This window comes from Vanessa cardui, chromosome 8 (assembly GCF_905220365.1).
Source record: "Vanessa cardui chromosome 8, ilVanCard2.1, whole genome shotgun sequence".
Lineage (NCBI taxonomy): Eukaryota > Metazoa > Arthropoda > Insecta > Lepidoptera > Nymphalidae > Vanessa > Vanessa cardui.
The window spans coordinates 8,882,798-8,902,712 of NC_061130.1; the positions used below are offsets into that span (position 1 = coordinate 8,882,798).

The following is a 19,915-nucleotide window of genomic DNA, read 5'->3' on the forward strand; positions in this document are numbered from 1 at the left end:
GATTCAGCAGTCGATGTCCGACGCCCGATAGCGATTGGAAACCGTAGTAAACATTTGTATGCTTTACAACTTCGATCGATTGGTGAGAATAGGAATTTTTATTTCACGTCTATTAAGTCATAATATATAATTAAATCCAATCGATATTTGATTCGATTTATTTTTGTTTATTTAAGCAACCATTGGATTTTGAATATGTAGAATTTCAATAAAATACAATATCCTAAGCTGTAAGTAGAATCAAATAGCGTTTAAAATTACATGTTTCCTCCGATACAGTTCTAATTAATAATTGAAGAATTTCGTTTCAGAGTGATATCGAATAGACTGCACTGCATTGTAATAGATGATCGATATTTCTATTAATAGAAACCAATGCATTCTAAAGGCTTCTAACAATGAAACTAACTACGAATAAGTGGAACGTTAGAGGCAACCTCAGTAGTATATATTGTATGATGGCGTTAAAACAGACCGTGAGAAATTAATGGATCTTTGGATATCGATCGAAATCAAAAAGGTTAGTAACATTATTTATTTTAACCAATTAACCTATTTTCACATAATACATGTCAGATTAATATTATGACAGTAATAGCGAGCGCCATCTACTATGTAACATTAAACCTAATTATTGTAGTTTCAATAGACAATGCAAACAATCCCTCCTATTGTATTAAACAACTGAAAGCTATTGATTGAATAATTATATACCAAATAAATATAGTTTATACGTGAATTGGCAGAACATTTTGTGCTAAATGTACGAAAAAAAAAAACAATTTTAATAATCAACATTTTCTCATCAACGACAAAGTATTCTTTAAACTATTTAGTATGCAAATGTTCTTATTGTTCGTATTCTAAAAATATTCAATGAATATTTGCAATATCCAACCGCAGATTTATTTTGGAAGACTGATCATAAAACTGTCTAAGGGAAGTTTGTCCTCAAAGTTGAATATTATTTGGCAAAGAGCCAGATTACTGCCGACCAAACTATATTAGGGATATTTCCCTAGTTTAGTTTTATATGAGAAAGATAATTGTCATCCCATAGAGTGTTAACAGTGTAATTTATCAGTGATATATGAATAAAGGCATAAAGGTTTTCTAAATAATAAATCACGTAAGTACGAGTACATTACTATGGACCTTTTATGTACTTACAATGCTGACTCGCTCTGTTTTTCTTTGATGGAAATTGACGTAACATTTTCGTTTATCAATTGTAATATTTCAGTGTTTTTCAAGTGAGTCAGTTTCGCCATTTGTCGACAGAATTGTCTTATATGTTCCATAACTTACCATACCATTACCATACCATAAAGATTTATGGATATAAATATAATAATTACTTATTTTTTATCTACAAAACGAAATCTATGTATATTAATATTATAAATGCGAATTTGATGAAATTTGGTATGACACAAACTTGAACTGCAAGAAAGGACATAGGCTATTTTTTTTTTGCCTAACTCATGATAACTAATGCCCTAAAAGGCGAGCGAAGCCGCGGGTTACTACTAGTAGGGAAATAACTTAGATTGTAATAATGTAAACGAATATAAATATATATATTTATACGTAAAATGTAAAAAAAGTGATTGTAATTGTAATCAATAAGAAGTATGTACATCGATGTGGCGAGAGATTTTAAAACAATTCATGTGATGCAGTACCGCATACCGATCTCAATGGTCTGTGGGAATGACGCCAGAAAGTTTTGTATTGTCTATTTTGCAGTGGTGCTAATATATATCTTATTATGTAATACATAAAGATTCATAATATATTTAAGAATTTTCTTTTTATTTTTAATTTAATAAATAAAATAACAAGTTTGACTATAAAAATTGGTTGGCATTTTGACTGAGCCAAATCTGGAAGATGGATTTTGTTACTAGATCTATATAACAATACTTATTCTACCATGCATATATATACATATAATTTTATATAACTACCTACATTTTTCTATTTTCACTCCTTGATATATTTTTGAAGACTTCGTACTAACGTGTGAAATATTATTATTGATGTATATATATATATATATATATATATTTGTTCTCTTTGTTTCCTACGTTATTAATAAATGAAACAAATTAATCTCTTCTAAGCCATAATGTAAAAAGCGAATATCACGTCAATTAATTTTAATTAATTTTCAATGTATGAGAAGATGCTAGTTTTGTTTACTTAACTGAAGGAACTACTAAGCTGATGTACATTACGCTTATACAAGAAGTTGCTTCGAGTTTTGAGAGTGATTTTCGTATATAATACATTGTTTATTTGTATTTTTATGTACAGTAAATTATTGTATATTTATAAAGTTACTTTGAACATCTTGTTGGTACAATAAAATAACGATATTTTATAAATTAACAAACTTTTGAATGGAATTTATAGTAATAGAAAAACTTTCAGTTCGTTTTAACATTTTAAAATTCGAATCAAGTTAAAACTTTTCGTCCAATATTACACTATGAAATATCTTGAATCTTCAAAGCCCTCATAAATATAATAATAATAATCATTGAATTGTCTACACGGTCCTGCAACATCCGGAACATCTGGCATATCTCCAAAACGGTCCGTGAATGAGTCGTAGCTTGTTGTACCTCCCTATACATTTAAACGCTTTTATTAATTTGAGTTATATGAAACTGAATGAATAACTAATAAAGTAGCTTCTAATATTAGTAGTCTTTGGTAGCTTTAAAGAAAGAAGATTCTCAGCTTCCATATTAGTTTTGTTTTCATTTAAATTTAGTAAAATTTGTGCTTAAATATATATAAATATTTTTCACTTTTCTATAAATAACTGAATCATTTTTTTTAAATCGATTTAATTTTTATGTCTACAATTGTAGTTAATAATAAAAATAGGATTATTTTTAATTTTTATTATAAAATATTTTTTAAAAATAAATTGTACACATTTTTATTAATAATAATAAGTCACACAATTTCTTAGCCTTCGGTTTCAGATTATAAAAATATTTAATTGAATTAGTTCCCTGTACACTGTGTACACATAACGAAACCGAAACAATAAGCATGAATCATATTGGATACACAGTACCAGGTAAAGGTTAACAAAGAACAAATTATATAATATATTGATTTACTGGTATACTAGGTATTACATCGTCACGGTAGCATGCGAAAGCGATCCCGTGGCGCCCACCGAAAAGACGGAGAGGGTACCGCTGGTTTTTTGTGGGTATTCCGTTGTACTTGGGCGCACTCGGCGTCCAAGCCATCGGGGATTACCACATACCTCCCCCCCACTTCCACCACGCGGGGAAATCGCATAACGCGTTTTTTCAGCGAGAAAAAAATATGTTACTGCATTGTAGGATAAACATTACCTAAGCAATGCAAATTTTTAGTTGCCGCTCAGTTTTTATACATGTCAACGCAAGAATTTATTTCCAATTGGATCATAATTTAAAGAAGTGATTTGACTTCTTTAACGAAGCAAAATTTTCTTTTGCAGGCTAAGACTACGTAATTGTATATAAAAGAGTCTATGTTATGTGGGTGGTTCTAATCTGACTTTGACTTTGAGATATATTTTTAAAATATTTATTTATAAATTCTCTATTGAATATTGAAATATTATAAAATGTATTTTTATTTTCTATTTTTTGCCTATCTTAATAAAATAATATTAAGACATTTAATTTCAAAAATTATTAATATTATAAAAATATAAAGAGGAAAAGTACTGTTCATGAAGGATTTGAAAATTCCTCAAAACACAACACATTACGAAATGAACAAAATTATATTTTTGATTCCCATTTAATTAACATACAAACAACAACAGTTTTTAATTAATTTAAGTAAACTTTGCAAATAATTAATTTAACAGCCTTTTGTAGAATATTATATATCTAATGAATTACGTCTTTTTTCATACAAATATCTTGTGATACATCAATCTAGCTTCCATTTTATTTTTTATCATTTATCCATACCAATCATATAAAAAGAGTTTTCAATTTAAACAAACTATAATGTTTATTTACAGTCGAATACTGTACAGTTATGATAATCTTTTTATATATCACATCAATCAAATTATAACTATTTTACTGGCAAGCAGCAATATTTAGTATCTTTGCTTGAAGTGTGAATGAACTAGAGTAACAAAGGCAATATTAACTCTCTCAGGTCTCAAAGTTCGTAGCGTATTGGCAATGGAAGGTTTGGTTAAACCTTTTAACGGCTCCATTGTCTACAAGTGATGACCACTTACCATTTAATAGCATATTTAAATTATAGTATTTTAAAACTATTTAACAGGTTGACACATTGCACAAAAATCAATTGTAAAACCATTTAAGGAAATATTTTAATAAAACAAATAGATATACTAGATTCTTATTGATGTCCTCTGCCTGAAGAAGGCTAATCTAACCTACGATCTATATTTATAAATAAACAGGAATCTTATATTTGACACAAAAGCTAAATCTTTGCACGGGTTAAATTGTTACAATAACATGTAGTGTCGTTTTACATTTCGTGAAACCCTTTATTAAAATTAAGCATCAACAAGCGCTCCGACTCAATAAGGTATCAAGTAAAGAGTTTGAAATTACAGTAAATACTCATTGAGTGGCGCGTAAATAGAACGGGAGTGCTCCGCCATTTTGCAAAATTCGCAGTTGACGAGAGGATAATCGTTTCTGGGAGAGCCAAGAACTCTTAAAAATACCGCAATACTGAATATTCAAAGTGGATTTTGTGAGCATTCAGAGCCTTTTGATTGTTCGTGTTTTCCTTAGATTTAGAACATACCTTTTGTTTGATTTTAATTGATCTATTTTATTATGCAGATAAGAGAGAAGTTATTTACTAAATTGAAATTTACACAAATTGACTGAAAACGAAAATTACGCACCCCTACAAACATCGGCGTTCACTGGCGTGATTCTTTTGGTCAGTAAAGATCCAAAAGCATTTGATAGTAATTCAGAACGGTAACACGGGGATTATAAATACTGGAATTTTATAAAAAAAACTTTATCCGAACACGAAATTAAGTATTTTTAAACATAATATATAAAATATACGACGAAAAAATTTAGGAACTAACTCTTAAGGCAGACATTTAATTAATTTAATAAATTTAAAATAAAAACTCAACTTGTGTACTTCAAAATATATAAGAAATGATTGACATTAATTGAACATTTTCTTAAATTATCAAGGAATCTTTTGAATAGACGTGGAATCTAATCCAAGAACTACATACATTTGTTAAATTCTATCACATATTCCAACTCTCTTTTGAGTAGCGTGCGTAAGTTCCAAATCTCCCCGTGCTTCAGTTTAGAGTTATTAAAAATACTTAATTCTATTTATTTATTAAAAATAGTCCTTTAAAAATACATGTCATTTCCAATGTTATCTATCAATTCGATTAAGCAAATAATTGTCTCTGTACAAGACAAAATACATTTAAAACTATCACCAGTTCAAAATGAAGTCTATAGATTCATACACAATTCAATTAATACATCCTAAATTACATAAAATTGTTTTAAAAGCATAATGAATAGCAAATCCGCAGTCTGAATATTTTTCTGATATAGGGGAGAGTTGGTTATATCGTACTGCCATTTAAATCGTACCACTTCCAAATTTCCAACTAAATCAGTATTTTTTTCAACATTGGCAACACCAAATCATAGCCCTGCGCAACCCCCCGCCGCCCGCCAGTTGCAATTGATGTGAATTGACTAGCGTGCGCGTGAGTGAAAAAATATTTTTTTTTGTCAATGTTACTGCAAATTTTGTCGCAAATTCGTAAGTGTATAACTCGTAAACAAGGTAAGATACAGATACTCAGTTTTCTCTTTTCTACTACAAATATAAACTAGATTATTTATGATTTTCATTGCGTGGCTCAGGTTTGAGGTTATGCCGGAATTTTGATATTATTTTTTAAATTACCTTGTTCGTTAAATCGTACCACTTGGTAGTTGGGTAAATTGTACTGGTACGATTTAGCCGACTAGTCAAAACGCATATATTTAACGGGCTTTATTTATGTTGTTATAGATGACCGACACTAAAGCTAAAATTAAATATTACAATTGGAATAAGGAGGACCTAGAAAGGGCTATTGCAGCTTACGAAAACAAAGAATCAAGTTTCAACCAAATTTCAAAGACTTATTCTTTACCAAAACCTACAATTCTACGGCATGTAAAAAAGAAGAATAAGATTGCTATTGATAGAAAAATCCAAAAAGGGAGACCGGTTATCTTCGATGTCGAAACTGAAAATAAGTTGGCTGAGCATATTCTTCATCTCGAAACACACATGTTTGGTCTCACAATAAACGATATTCGACGTCTTGCATTTGAAATAGCTGAAATCCATAATATTCAGAATAATTTTAATAAAGAAAAACGCATGGCTGGCAAAGCATGGTTCTATAAATTTATGAAAAGGCACCCACAACTAAGTGTTCGTCAACCTGAAAACACATCTCTGAACAGAATTAAAGGATTCAATAAAGAAAATGTTTTTCACTTTTTTGATTTGTTAGAGAAGATTATAGATGAAAATGGTATAGAACCTACCAATATCTTCAATGTAGACGAAAGTGGATTTTCAACCGTTCAAAAGAAAGCTCAAAAAATTGTAGGGTTAAAGGGAAAGAAGCAAATTGGCGCTGCTACTAGTGGAGAACGAGGTGTCAATACCACGGCCGTATGCTGCGCTAGTGGATCTGGCCAATTTATCCCTCCAATGCTAATATTTAAAAGGATGAGACAAAACCCGGAACTAGCAAATGGTGCTCCGTTAGGAAGCGTTGTTACTGTTTCTGAAAGCGGTTACATTAACTCTGCGCTTTTTGTTGAATGGTTAAAGCACTTTATTAAAATAGTGAAGCCCACACTTGAAAACAAAGTTCTGCTGCTTTTGGATGGACATACGACTCATTCAAAAAATTTTGAAGCTCTGTGTTTAGCTAGAGATAATGGCATAATACTGTTACAACTACCAGGTCACACCACAAATCGAATTCAGCCTCTTGACGTATCATTTTTCAAACCACTGAGTACATATTACATCCAAAGCACAGAAAAATGGCTGAGAACCAATCCTGGGCGACAAGTAACACAGTACCAAGTTGCACAATTATTTGGAGAAGCTTACGAAAGAGCAGCAGTGATTGGCAATATTGTGAATGGATTCAGAGCTAGTGGAATTTGGCCTACAAACAGACATATTTTTCCGGAGCATATGTTTGAGGCTGCTGACAATTTGCTTACCGCTGAAACAGCCAATTCAAGCAACGAAAGCGTATCAATTTTGCAAAATTTAACGGAATTCGAAAAAGAAGATAACATTAAGAAAAGAAAAGAGGTAGAAGGTAATGATGACAAAGAAAAATGCAATCAAGAAAAGGGCAATAACGAAAAGAAAAAACAAGATAAGGAGCTTTTAAATTCACAGCCATCCACGTCTAAAGTTAAAGATATTCAACTAAAAACCACGCCTGCTGATATTAAAAAAACAATAAAAGTTTTATCACCACTACCAAAAAATACAATGAAAAAGAAGAACACTATACAAAAAGCTATTGAAATTACATCAAGCCCATATAAAAATCAACTAGAAGACAAGATAAAGCAGAAGAAAGATAAAGTAAAAAAAGAAAAGGTTTGTAAACCAAAGAAATATAAAGCAGCAAAAAAAGAAAATAAGATAACAGCTATATCCAAGGGTAAATGCAAAAGTTTCAAGAGAAAACGATCCCCTTCTATCACTAGTAGCGATAACTCAGAAGAAACACTTGTTATGGAATTAGATGACGATGATGAAAGCGATGAAGATCTTGAAAATGTATGTGGAAAGTGCAATCGTTCCTACTACGATAAAAAAGGTCCAAAGGTTGATTGGATTCAATGCGTTCGCTGTCAGCGGTGGTTACATGAAACTTGTACTTCCAATCCAGATATTTGCGATGATTGTTTCCAATAAGAACTATGCACAATTATTTCTACTTTACGTTATTAATATAGTAATACTTTTCTAGTTTTGTTAAATGTTGATTGATCTCAATACAATCCAATCATTATTGTGATAAGAAAGCTTATAAGATATGTTAATAACATTAATTTATCACCTAAGATTTAAAAATAATGTTCCTTTTACCTAAGAGGTAGTTAATAATGTTGCAATATTACCAAAAAATTTAAAATAAATAATTTAGTTGAAAATTTTACTGTCTTTAATTGAGTGGTACGACTTAAACATCTATGGTACGATTTAAAAACTCGGTGGTACGATTAAAACGACGAGTTGGCTAAATTGTACCGATGGTAGTCCTTTATAAAAAAGCATTTTTAAGGATGTTAGAGTAAACGTATGGAACTGATTTCTCTGTATCAGCAAGGTAAAATATGAAACTTTATATGGTATATTCATTAATTATTGTAAGTCTTGACATAGTCCAAATATTTAAGAGAAAGTAAAAATTGGTACGATATAACCAACTCTCCCCTACTACTGCTGTTTGACACATTCGTATTTCAGAATTCATTGAATCACCTGTAGATATCTTCAAAGTGCTTTTAAACGCCGAAAGTAATTAACTGGAATAAAAATAAGAAGTACCAAATGAAAAACTCATTAGTGTAACATTTTAATCAACAGCAACAGCAGTAATAAATATTGTGTTAAATAAATAGCTTTATAGAAAGTTTTTCTTGCACGCTACAAACAAATGAAAATAGAATAAAATAAAACGTGAAAAAATACAGAACGTGAAAAGACGGCTTCTTATTGCTACAAGCAATCTCTTACAGAAAATCTTAGGTGAAAAAAGTGAGAGCTAAGAGTAGTATATAGGGTTCTGTAGCAAAAAACGGAATCCTTTCAATGAAGTCTAAAATATTTACTTTACAAAAAGTGGATTTGTATTTTATATATAATTTCATGTATATAATTATATCATATCTTAAATATCAAGAAGAAAATCGATAAGAAATAAAATAATATGCAGAATTCAAAAGAAGTTATTTTTTAAATTATTAAAAAGTTTAGTTAGTAGTTAATACTGCAACAGTTGTTTTGGAACTAACCGAGGCATTTATGATCCGACTGAGGAATAAATTCATTGTAACTCAGTTCACCGTCTTTAGAAAATGGTCTTTAACGTCCACCAAGCTTTGTGTAAATAATGTTCCTTGAATTTATCGCTATAATAAATGTTAAGTTAGCTTTTTCTATGAGAATAACTTTGAATTTACTTCTACGGAATTATTATATCGTTTCCGTATAGTTGATTTATTATAAATACTTCCCTCTGGCTTCGTATGCAAACGTGCGTATTCTTAATTTAGCTTCAACTTAGTTTTGATGACCGACCGAACAATAATTGAAAGTTAACATAAAACGTTACGTTACGGAGCATTGGACGTTTATAGATATCATCATAATTACATAAATAATGTTTGTTTTCTTGTAAGTTTTAGTAAATTGTTAATCAAATTTTGTCGTACCTTCAGTGTTTGTTCACCGATCAACCGAGTTTGTACTACGATTATGACTCAATTACATTATGAAAAAATAGAAATATTAGGTTTGATTTTTATTTACTTTATATTGTACAGCCGAAACATTAAAACGTAATGTAGTTAAGAGAAAAAATTTAATTGTTATAATAAAAGAGTTTCATTACAAAAGCTTATTAATAACTTTCGCACACTTTGATTGATGAATTTGATTTAAAAATAACTCAAAAAATCTCGTAAAAGATACATTTTAATTAAAATAAAGTCTAAGATGAATACTTTATAACTTAATAACATTTAAAACTTTTAAATATCTATAAAGGAGGCTTAAACGATTGATAATTAAAACTATTATAACTAAGTAATCTATAGATATTAATGAACACCGATGCAAATATAGTTCTGTGGAATAACCCTCCATCAAACTGATATTAAATATTTACATGTAAAAGACGAAAGTTTTAATTACTCCCGCGTTCAAAAACTTCAGCCCTTTGAGTTGCGATTAAAATCGTATGGGGTGAAATTTGTTTGCCCAGAAATCTGAACATGTTGGGATCAAATTACGTTTCTCGAATCGAAGTTTGTTGAATTTACGGACAGGTATTGGAAAGTTTGATTGTTAGATAAATATCTCATTAGGATTAAACAAATTTAAACAATATATTCTGTTTTGTTTGTACTGATATAACATTTAACCGAACAAATTCCCAGGTGGCTCAATGAAGAGAACAGATGGGATTTAGCTCAAAAAACGTGGGTTCAAACTCGAGTGAATATTGATTAGCAATTCATTCGTCTCGTGTTTAAAATTATAAAGAAAATGACTGAGAAAACTTTGTTATGGTACCACCATGTATTATTTATCAATGGAGCAGCTTATCTGAATAAGTTTAAATTCAAGTACGCTCCTTATGAAACGTGGAAGCAATTGCATGGTCATGAGATATTACAGGCTGAATTTTTTCATTTTCATAGCGACATGCTTGGCCTTTAAATTATGTTTGATACAAATATAATTCTAATACTTCATAAATCACGTATCTACTTAAATTTCGTTACATGAACAGAATTATTTTAAGACAATTAAAACGAATGAATTTTATATTTGTAAACCCTTATCATAAATAAGCTTATAGATATTTTCCTACTCACTTTAACTCAGTGGTAAGCCGACATGGCCTAACCTATGATGATGAATAAAAGTTTCACACAGTTTTTGTATGAGGTTTTCTGATTGTATTGACTTATTAGAAAATTATTTACTTGGTTGTAGGGCTGTAGGGCTTAGTTGCACAAGTATGTTTATACATACATCTACCTATGTAGATCCAGAATATAAATATGTAGAACCTCGTAGAGTCGGTAGCCTATATACTAGGTATTGGCGGTAGCCAAAGAGCAAAACTTAATGTTATTGTGTTCCTTTTAGAATGGTGATTGAGCCAGTGTAACTAAAGGCTTAAGAGACCTAACTTGTTAGATACCAAGGTTTGTAGCGCATTGGCACTTTAAGGAGTGATTAAATTACATAGGACACCAGTGTCAATGGAAAATGTCACCAATTACCAACAGAGTGTCCCATAGTTTGTCCATCAACTAATCTTTTAAAAAAATCATATACACACTCTAGAGCTTTTGAAGATAAATAATCTTTATACCAAAAACTTTATGAAGTTTTTATAATGTTTACGCTGGTTTGAATGCATCATGAGTTAATATTTTGTTCTAAGACAAGTATTTGTCACCTTGGCACTGAATAAGCGAGAAGGAAAATTATTATTATCTGATAAATTTGTACAAATATGTAATGCTTTCCTTGTAATTGCCTTAAGATAATTCTGTTTACGTAACGAAATTTTAGTACATCTGTTATAGTTACGCTAAGTTAGAGAAGCGCTCGAACTAATATAACTAATAAACAAACCCTCTACACAATATTAATATTATGGTTAATATTATTATAAACAGTATGGGTAACTACATAATCTACTTTCAATGGACCCGTTATGTACACGCGACTCACACTAATGAAGTTAACGCTACATATTTTTCCTTACACTAACTCGAACAATCAAGCTTTAGACGAGGTTAATTAATGCGTCCATTCATGATTGTCTTTATTGTAAAATATACATAATTGAGCCCGCATCCCTATCCGTATGTGTAATGCAAAGGCAGAAGAAATACTTTTCATATAGGTACACTCACCGTTTAAACGGAAATAAAGACTCCTGCTGTTTAGTGGTAGAATATGTGGTGAGAAACTACCCAGATTAAAATTATTACTGTATTCAAGCTACCGTTACTTTTATTATGTAACCGCACAATATACATTAATAATGTTAATTTGAAAGTAACTCTATCTGTCTGTTTCACGACCAAACCAATGACCCGAATTTTATGAAGTTTGGTGTGAAGCAAACTTGAACTTCACGTTTTACACCTAACATATGACAAACGAGCCCCCAAAACGTGAGCGAAGCCGCGTTCGACATCTAGTGTTTAATAAAAGGGACTATTATGAAAATTTTTATAAAAACATATTTTCTTTTAAGTTATTCTCAGGAGATACAAGTTACAAGATAATCTAAAAAGTCCTTGCAAGCTAAAAATAACCTAGCATGTTAAGAGAATATTTCTTAACGAATCCCGGGCAAAATACCCACGTGGCCACTCGTGTATTTTATCCGGGGAATAAAACCGGGACACTGGCTACCAGGGGACGATACTCTTTATCCAGGATTAAATTTTTGCCGAGGACTTTGCGATGTCTAGATGTCCTCATCTCGCGGGATAAATGCGGCTTACGATGAATTATATTTTTAATGGAAGTATTTTTTCATCATTCTTAGTTGTTTTAGTTTAAATTTTTTTGGACTTGTCATAAAGATAAATATGTTGTAAATACAGAGTTTAATTCATTAACGTATTTTCCAAACACTTAAAAGTCACTAACATTAATGAACTAACTGTTCATTTCAGATTGAAATTATAAATTAACACTACTATATGCTATGTTATAATATTATATATAGTACTATAACATTAACTGACACATGTATATCTTAACATAACATACGCAAAAATGGTGGATAGTATCGAGTCCTATGATTACTCGACGATACAAAATTGCTTTAGATATTGCATTATAAAAACTGGTCTAGACATCGCCTAGTCCTGCAAATGAAGTGAAAGATATAGTCTAGAACATAAGATTTCCGTTCCAGCCAAGTATCAGAATACAGGTAAATAAGTCTGCCAACGAGTAAGCTCATACAATAGCGCGGACTAATTTATTTGACTGTGCTTAAGTTTGTATGGCCACTAAATTATCGTTTCTGGAAACATTCATCAATATATTTCATATTCAACATCGTTCCTAAAACCTTTATTTGGAAACTTCATAACAAAATAACACTTAAATGTTGTCACAAGTTAGGTATTCCACTATTAACTGATTAGGGGATACATCGTGAATAGGTAAAAAAATATAGGTTTTTCTTTCTTAATATCTTATTTAACACTTTGAGTGGCATTTATAGTTCAATGATTTTAGAGTTACTATTTGATATGATACGATGGATTATCTTTACTTACTTGCTTATGGTAAGTAAGTAGAATAATCCAGTAAAATAACTGTAACAATAATTAATTTATATACGCATGTTTAGTAGACACAGAATTTGGGTCCGTTGGCAGAATTTACACCGCTAACCAGCCCCAGTTCTCTTAACAAGCTTTCTAACAAACAGTAAGGAGAAATTATAGGTATACGTCGTCTCCGATTATTAAGTCCACGTGATTTGCGACCGAGCCAGGATAACAGGTTGGGCAAGTGGTTTTCCTAATTAAATAAATGTATTGCGTTTGACCCTATACTGCCTCATATTGGATGTATATAACTGTAAAGAATGTAAGACAATATTTTTAGAAAGATATTAAATTGAAAATCTATATTGTGTAACAAATTAATTTTTTAAAATGAATGTCATTGTATATTTCAATATTAAATAAAATTTATAAAAAAACACATTAAGGTTCATAAACGTAAAAACATAACATCACCTACTTTAAAGTCTAGCTAAATATCTACAGACTAAAAACTCCTTCAGACAAAACTGATTCAAACGACCTGAAAAATATAAAGTACACGAATTTTAAAATGAAATAGAAAAAAATATGGAATAACGTTTTGTCGTCATATGCCTCCTCTTTTCATAATTTTAATTTTTTCAATATAACATACATTCGTCTACTTCTTAAATGAATTAAATCACGTACTTTGAAGGTTGTTTTTCATCGGCTGATATTGGAAGCTTCTATAATATTTAAACAAAAGAGACTAGTTTTAAAGCCGTGTAATTAAAAATGACTATGGAATATTTTCTAATTTAATTTGAACTCATTTAAGTATGTATCTTAGATAGGATTAGAGAGTTCACAGTAATGTCCATCGCTAATGGTCTTGTGCTTCTTTCGTCATATTGTTCTAAGTTTTTTGATACTCGTCGCCTCTGTCAAAACGGTGCTAAGTCAGGCTTAAAGATCAGTCTCCCATTTCGTCTAGGGGATTCCAGTTCATCTCTTGTGTATGGGTGTTTGGGATCCATTCGAAGCATATTATAATTGTTCCTTTTACCTCAACTATTTTTTTCTATTTCCGTGACTGCCTTACAAGTTTCTACTTTCTGATGTCATCTCCCTTTCGAGTATCTGTTATGTGTTAACTTTAAGTTCGGTACCGATTTTTTCCCTATAATATTTCTTTAGTAATCTTTGTATTGACAGAAAACTATTAAACTTCATATTTAATTGTCTATTTTCGTGTTCGTTCGCCAATATTATACTATTTAATTATTAAGCAATCAGGTATTTTAAGGTAACATTCATTCATGTACACTTCAAGAACAGTAGGTACTAAGTTTGCTTAAGGCTTAATAGTTTCCACTCTGAAATATTTGTCTTAATAATTCAAGAGCGCTGCGAGCATCTTTCTCGGAACGACCTTAGATTCAAACGGGTATTTTTAATTACATTTAATTAACAAAGTTTTCAGTTATTTTTGTGACTATTTAAATAATGTTGAAATATACATTGCAAATTTACAGTATGTTTTTATTTTTTAACAGTATTACAAAACTTTGCGCATAATTTTGAATTACGTTTAAAAAGTTACAAACACCAGCGTTATAGCATAATAATCTAGCCAACTAAGTTTCAGCTTTCTATGTTAAGTTATAGCCTCAAGTGTACTTGCTAAGATTGTAGAACAGGTTACAGAGATCGTGTTAACAAAATGAAAGTAATATTAATATTAAAAGGTTAATATTTAAATTAAAAGTACATAAGATTGTATATATCCGATACTTTGGAAAACATTATTATTAATTAGCATTTTGTAATATTTTAATAATATTATTTGTTTTTTTTTTTTATTATTTTTTTTAAATTAACTAACTATGCACCATATTTGCTGTTTACGTTTACGTATTTTTTAAACAACATCACACCAAGTAAGACACTTCCACTGGTGACAGGAGGGCTGGTTCATTTTTTGCCCAGAGGATCGGAATTGCGATTCAACGGGGAAATGCTGCTAGCATTATTGCCACCATTCCACGCGGTCAAGATGTATGCAGTAACTAGTTTTAGTTCAAATGTGTATATATTTAAGCATTTAATGCTATTAATTTTTTAGTAAGACATCAAACCTCATATTTATAAAAGTAACTTTTTTTTTAAATAAAATGAGTGTTTCGCCTTAAGACTCCACTCCACCGCTACTTAATAATTCCTCTCTATTTTAAGACAGACTGTTTCTAAAAGCCAAATTATGGGAACATGAATAAGAATCAATACTTAAGGGCTTTCCAGATATTATATATTTATAAAGAGAGCAATTACGTTGATGGGGGGAAATATTCCGTATAAACGAAGACAGCGTTCCACCTAGGGGATTTTCATAGCTATTTATTATGTTGCCTTGAAAATTCTTAAATAAAATTGAATAAATAATAGTGTCTTACTTATTTGTATCACTTTTTATTTCAATTAATGTATAAGATAAAATATTCTTATATTCATGACGTCTTCCAAAATTCATATATATTTTTACATTATTGAGTAAATGATTCGCCAAAATAACAAAGGGTAATTTCTGATGACCTAGAAACTTCAAATTTGGCCCGATTGAAGGTTTCAAACAAAGAAAGGCGAAAATCTGAGTAATTGATTCTTAATTATATGTGGATTTAGATACTACCAATATAAGCTGGTACAGTTTTGCAACCGAAATACGTTTAATAGTAGCTCTATATAAATTGGAGTTTAGGTTTGATTGTACTCAATTCTACGTAAACTTTGTTTTTGGCTTACATCAATAGACCTAAAATACCGATAGTTTAATAGAAAATGTATTTATTAATCACTAGCTGAACCTGCGGCATTTCTCGTTTAATATTTAGTTTGTGATAAAAAATATTGCATTTAACCAATTTTGTTATTCACATCCGTGAAATATGTATATCACAAGCAGCATAATTCCGTTCTTGGGGTTCAAACTTACTTCATAATAAGTTTCATCAGTGATCTGGTTAGTGATTTAGCCGAAAAATAGTAACAGATAGACAGTTTTCGCCTTCATAATACTAGTATGGATTTTATCCATAAACTGTACTGTACTGTAACTGTACTTTACCGAATGAACAATCGTATATTATAATTTTATTATTGGATAGACCGTACCGCAACACAGGACTACCTTAGCAAGCTTAATATGGTGGCACTGATAAGATCCCAACATTTGTACCCAGGCATGTTCATCTCGGTGTCTAAATATTTCGAAAGATATTTGCTTCGCTACGTAAAATATGTCATTTTCGATATGAATATATCGTTGTCGACGTTAATAAGATTTTTTTCAATGTTTGCGGTTTTTTTTTGCGATTTGCTGCAAATAATGTCTATATCACCGAATATCCTCAGCGATTCTTACATTGTTTAAAAAATTACCGTTTATATCAATGCTTCTGTTTCATAATGCTTTTCAGGTTAAAAATATTCTGGGTAAGAAATCGTCACCTTGCCATTATACGCCTCTACTAATATTCTGTCTTTCTAATTTTCGTAAAGTGTTTAGGTAGATACCTAAGTCGAACTCGTTGGGTCTGTTGTACATCGTTTGTACTTGCTTAAAGAAAGCTTCTGTAGAATTTAACTTCATAAAAATGTGACGTCATCATAAAATTCAAGTAATTCCGTGGTTCAGTGTTATTACTTTTTATATGTGATGATATTTTGCCTCTATGCTTGCCACATACATACATTACTAGATTTGGAAAGAAATAGAGATAAGTTACTTAATACTTACTGCTAATGCTAAAGTACTAAATAATGAAATTTAAAAATCATATTTTATGTCACTTTTGCCAGTACCTTTGGATTATTTTGTACTCGTTGTTCTGAAACAATCTTCTTTGTCAATAACATATTTCCTTTTGACTTTGAGATAACTTATATCCTTTTTTATTTCAATAATTCGCCACTATATAAAATTATGAAAAATTGATTTAATTTTAATAATTTTATTTTAATTATCATTTGCAAACTCATTCTTTTCTAAAATACTTCAATTGCTTTAGGATCAGAATTGCTTTGTGCTTTGTATTTTATATGCTTGAACCACATAATTAACCTGTAAGAGGTAAAATCTACACTATGAAACCAAACACCTACACCTACGGTAGAACTTTGAGGCAGCTGATTTACTCCCGCTTACCTTAAATTATAATCAGGCTGGAATTAATAAGTGTATTAAGTTCCGTTTTATTAAACTAAGTAGAGTACGTATTTATTATGTTTGCTAATTACGACAGAAGCATCTTGCAAAAATGCCCGCTCGTCTCGTTTTAAATACCAAAATTCCAACTCTGATAAATTCTTTAATAATCGTCGTTTATTATTTTGCTTTTTCTATCAAGATCACTTTTACTATGAAATATATATAAACCTGTAATTACAGGTAAATGGATTTTAAATGTTTAATTAGTTTTTTAATGGTATCGAGAATTATATCAATATTTTAAAACCAAACTTCGTCTTAGTTCTTAGAGCTTCGTATTTAATAAATTGATTTTAATTTTTTTGCATTTATGCGTGGTACATACTGGTACAATTAATGGTACGTTCTGGTGGAATTGTTTATTGTTACGTAACTTTGTCTTTGACCTGTTACACCGGAAAACGTGCAAAGACCGTGAGTTGCGACCTCGCATTTTCATAGCTGTTTTATGCATCGTTGCAAACGAGATAGGAGAAATATTCATTGCATAATTTTTATTATTCTCGTTAATTAGTTTTAACGTGCGAGTTATTTTTAGGTAAACAAAAGTACCAATAACCACCAAACGAATGCTACGTATGTAATTACAGGGACAAACATTTAATAATATGATAAGACAAGCTGTAGCCCGCGTCTTTGCTCGCGTGGAAATTATATTTTTTTTATGGTATAGGTTGGCGGACGAGCATATGGGATGATGGGAAGTGATGACCACCTGATGGTAAGTGGTCACCCATGGACAATGACGCTGTAAGAAATAGTAACAATTCCTTACATCGTCAATGTGCCACCAACCTTGGGAACTAAGATGTTACGTCTCTTGTGCCTGTAGTTACAGGCATGTAGTTAATAACTTAACCGAATAATTTAAAATATTATGTCAATTTAAAACCCTTTTGTAAAGATAATTATAGGCACGACAATCTTCTAAGTTTAAAAATGACCAATACTATATACGAAATTTCAAACTCTATTTCAACCCCTAGGGGCAGAATATCCAACAATGCTCAAATACTATATGTACATATTTTTAACCAGTATCCCAAAAGTAAAGTTTTATTTTTCTACACAAAAAAATGTCATGACGGGTAGGATGCACTGGTTGAACATTTTCGTCTTAAGGTACTGTGAGATCGACGATGTAAAGAATCGACGTAACTTCCCAAACGCTGCCCAACCCAGCTGAAATCTAATATTCACCTCATCCTTAAGGTTGTTTTTACCCAATCGCAAAGTTTTCCCGAGGTAGACATATTTTTGAACATGACCTTGATTTTATCCAAGTGTATCCGTAGGCCGATACGCATAAAAGAATCAGCCAGCTGGTTCAGCATCTGTTATATGTCCAGCAGCGTTTCTGCCATGATGACAGATAGACATTACAGAGCTAAAAAGCTTCTGGAGTTCCCTGAGTACCGGTTTACCTCCTGCTTTTAATAACTCTGTAGTAATGCCGTCTTCTCCAGGGGCTTGTAATTTTAATCTCGATTTCGCCAATAATTTCCTCTACTGCACAACACACGCAAGCCTCGGTTTCCAGTTCCCGGCAGCCCAGCTATTCCTAGTCATGATGGCGACGATGGTAACGGCGGGCCACCACAATCGTCTGACCTTGGCGACTTACAGCGGATGCACGCTACGACTTGACTGTCATCTAAATACATATCTACTCATTTTTAATCAGTATCCCAAAAATACAATTTCATATCCCTAACTAAAAAAAATGACAGAATACCAAAAAACTTTTAATCCTTTTTTCATCCCTTTAAGGACAGAATATCTAAAACGCTGAAATAGGTAAAGTAGTAAGTAAAGTAAAGTAACGGCCTGTTAATTTTCCACTGCTGAGATAAGGCCTCCTCTTCCATTAAGGAGAGGGTTTGGAACATATCCCACCACGCTGTTCCAATGTGGGTTGGTGGAACGCACATGTGGCAGAATTTCGATGAAATTAGACACACGCAGGTTCCCTCACGATGTTTTTCTTCACCGCCGAGCACGAGATGAATTATAAACAAAAATTAAGCACATATTTATAGTGGTTGCCTGGGTTTGAATTGAACCCGCAATCATCGGTTAAGATGCACGCGTTCTAACCACTAGGCCATCTCAGCTCTCAAGGTAGGTCTGAAATACGTAGCGACTTATTTCTAATCAATATCCCAAAACTAAAATATCATGTCCCTAACATAAAAAAATGACGGCCTAACATAAATTATATATATTAAATAAACAATTATTTCAAAATTATTGAATAATATTATGTAATACAATAAAAATAAATTATTATATAACTTCTTTAGTTATTTTAAAACAATGTGACGCAATTTTTACCGTTTTAGTCGTCTGAAGCTAAAACATCCCTCATCCAATAATAACTCCCAGGAGATGAAAAAATTTAAAGCCTCGCTTCACATGAGGGCGAATGTTCGGCTAAGATAAGCCGACTGCTTTTTGTCTCATAGTTCAAGTATCTTAATGCACGGACCTTTGTTGGGAGCTTGTGAAGGGCTTA

The 19,915-nt window shown here is 31.2% G+C and overlaps 1 protein-coding gene across 1 annotated transcript in view; it reads left to right on the plus strand.

Moving 5' to 3' along the window:
* The first annotated feature begins 472 nt into the window (after nt 1-472).
* LOC124531871 (sodium-dependent dopamine transporter-like) overlaps nt 473-19,915 on the plus strand; it is a 58,479-nt gene continuing 39,036 nt past the window's right edge. The window contains exon 1 of the mRNA XM_047106434.1: nt 473-520. Within this exon, the coding sequence (XP_046962390.1) occupies nt 488-520 (33 nt within the window). The 5' untranslated portion in view covers nt 473-487. The remainder of the gene's footprint in view (nt 521-19,915) is intronic.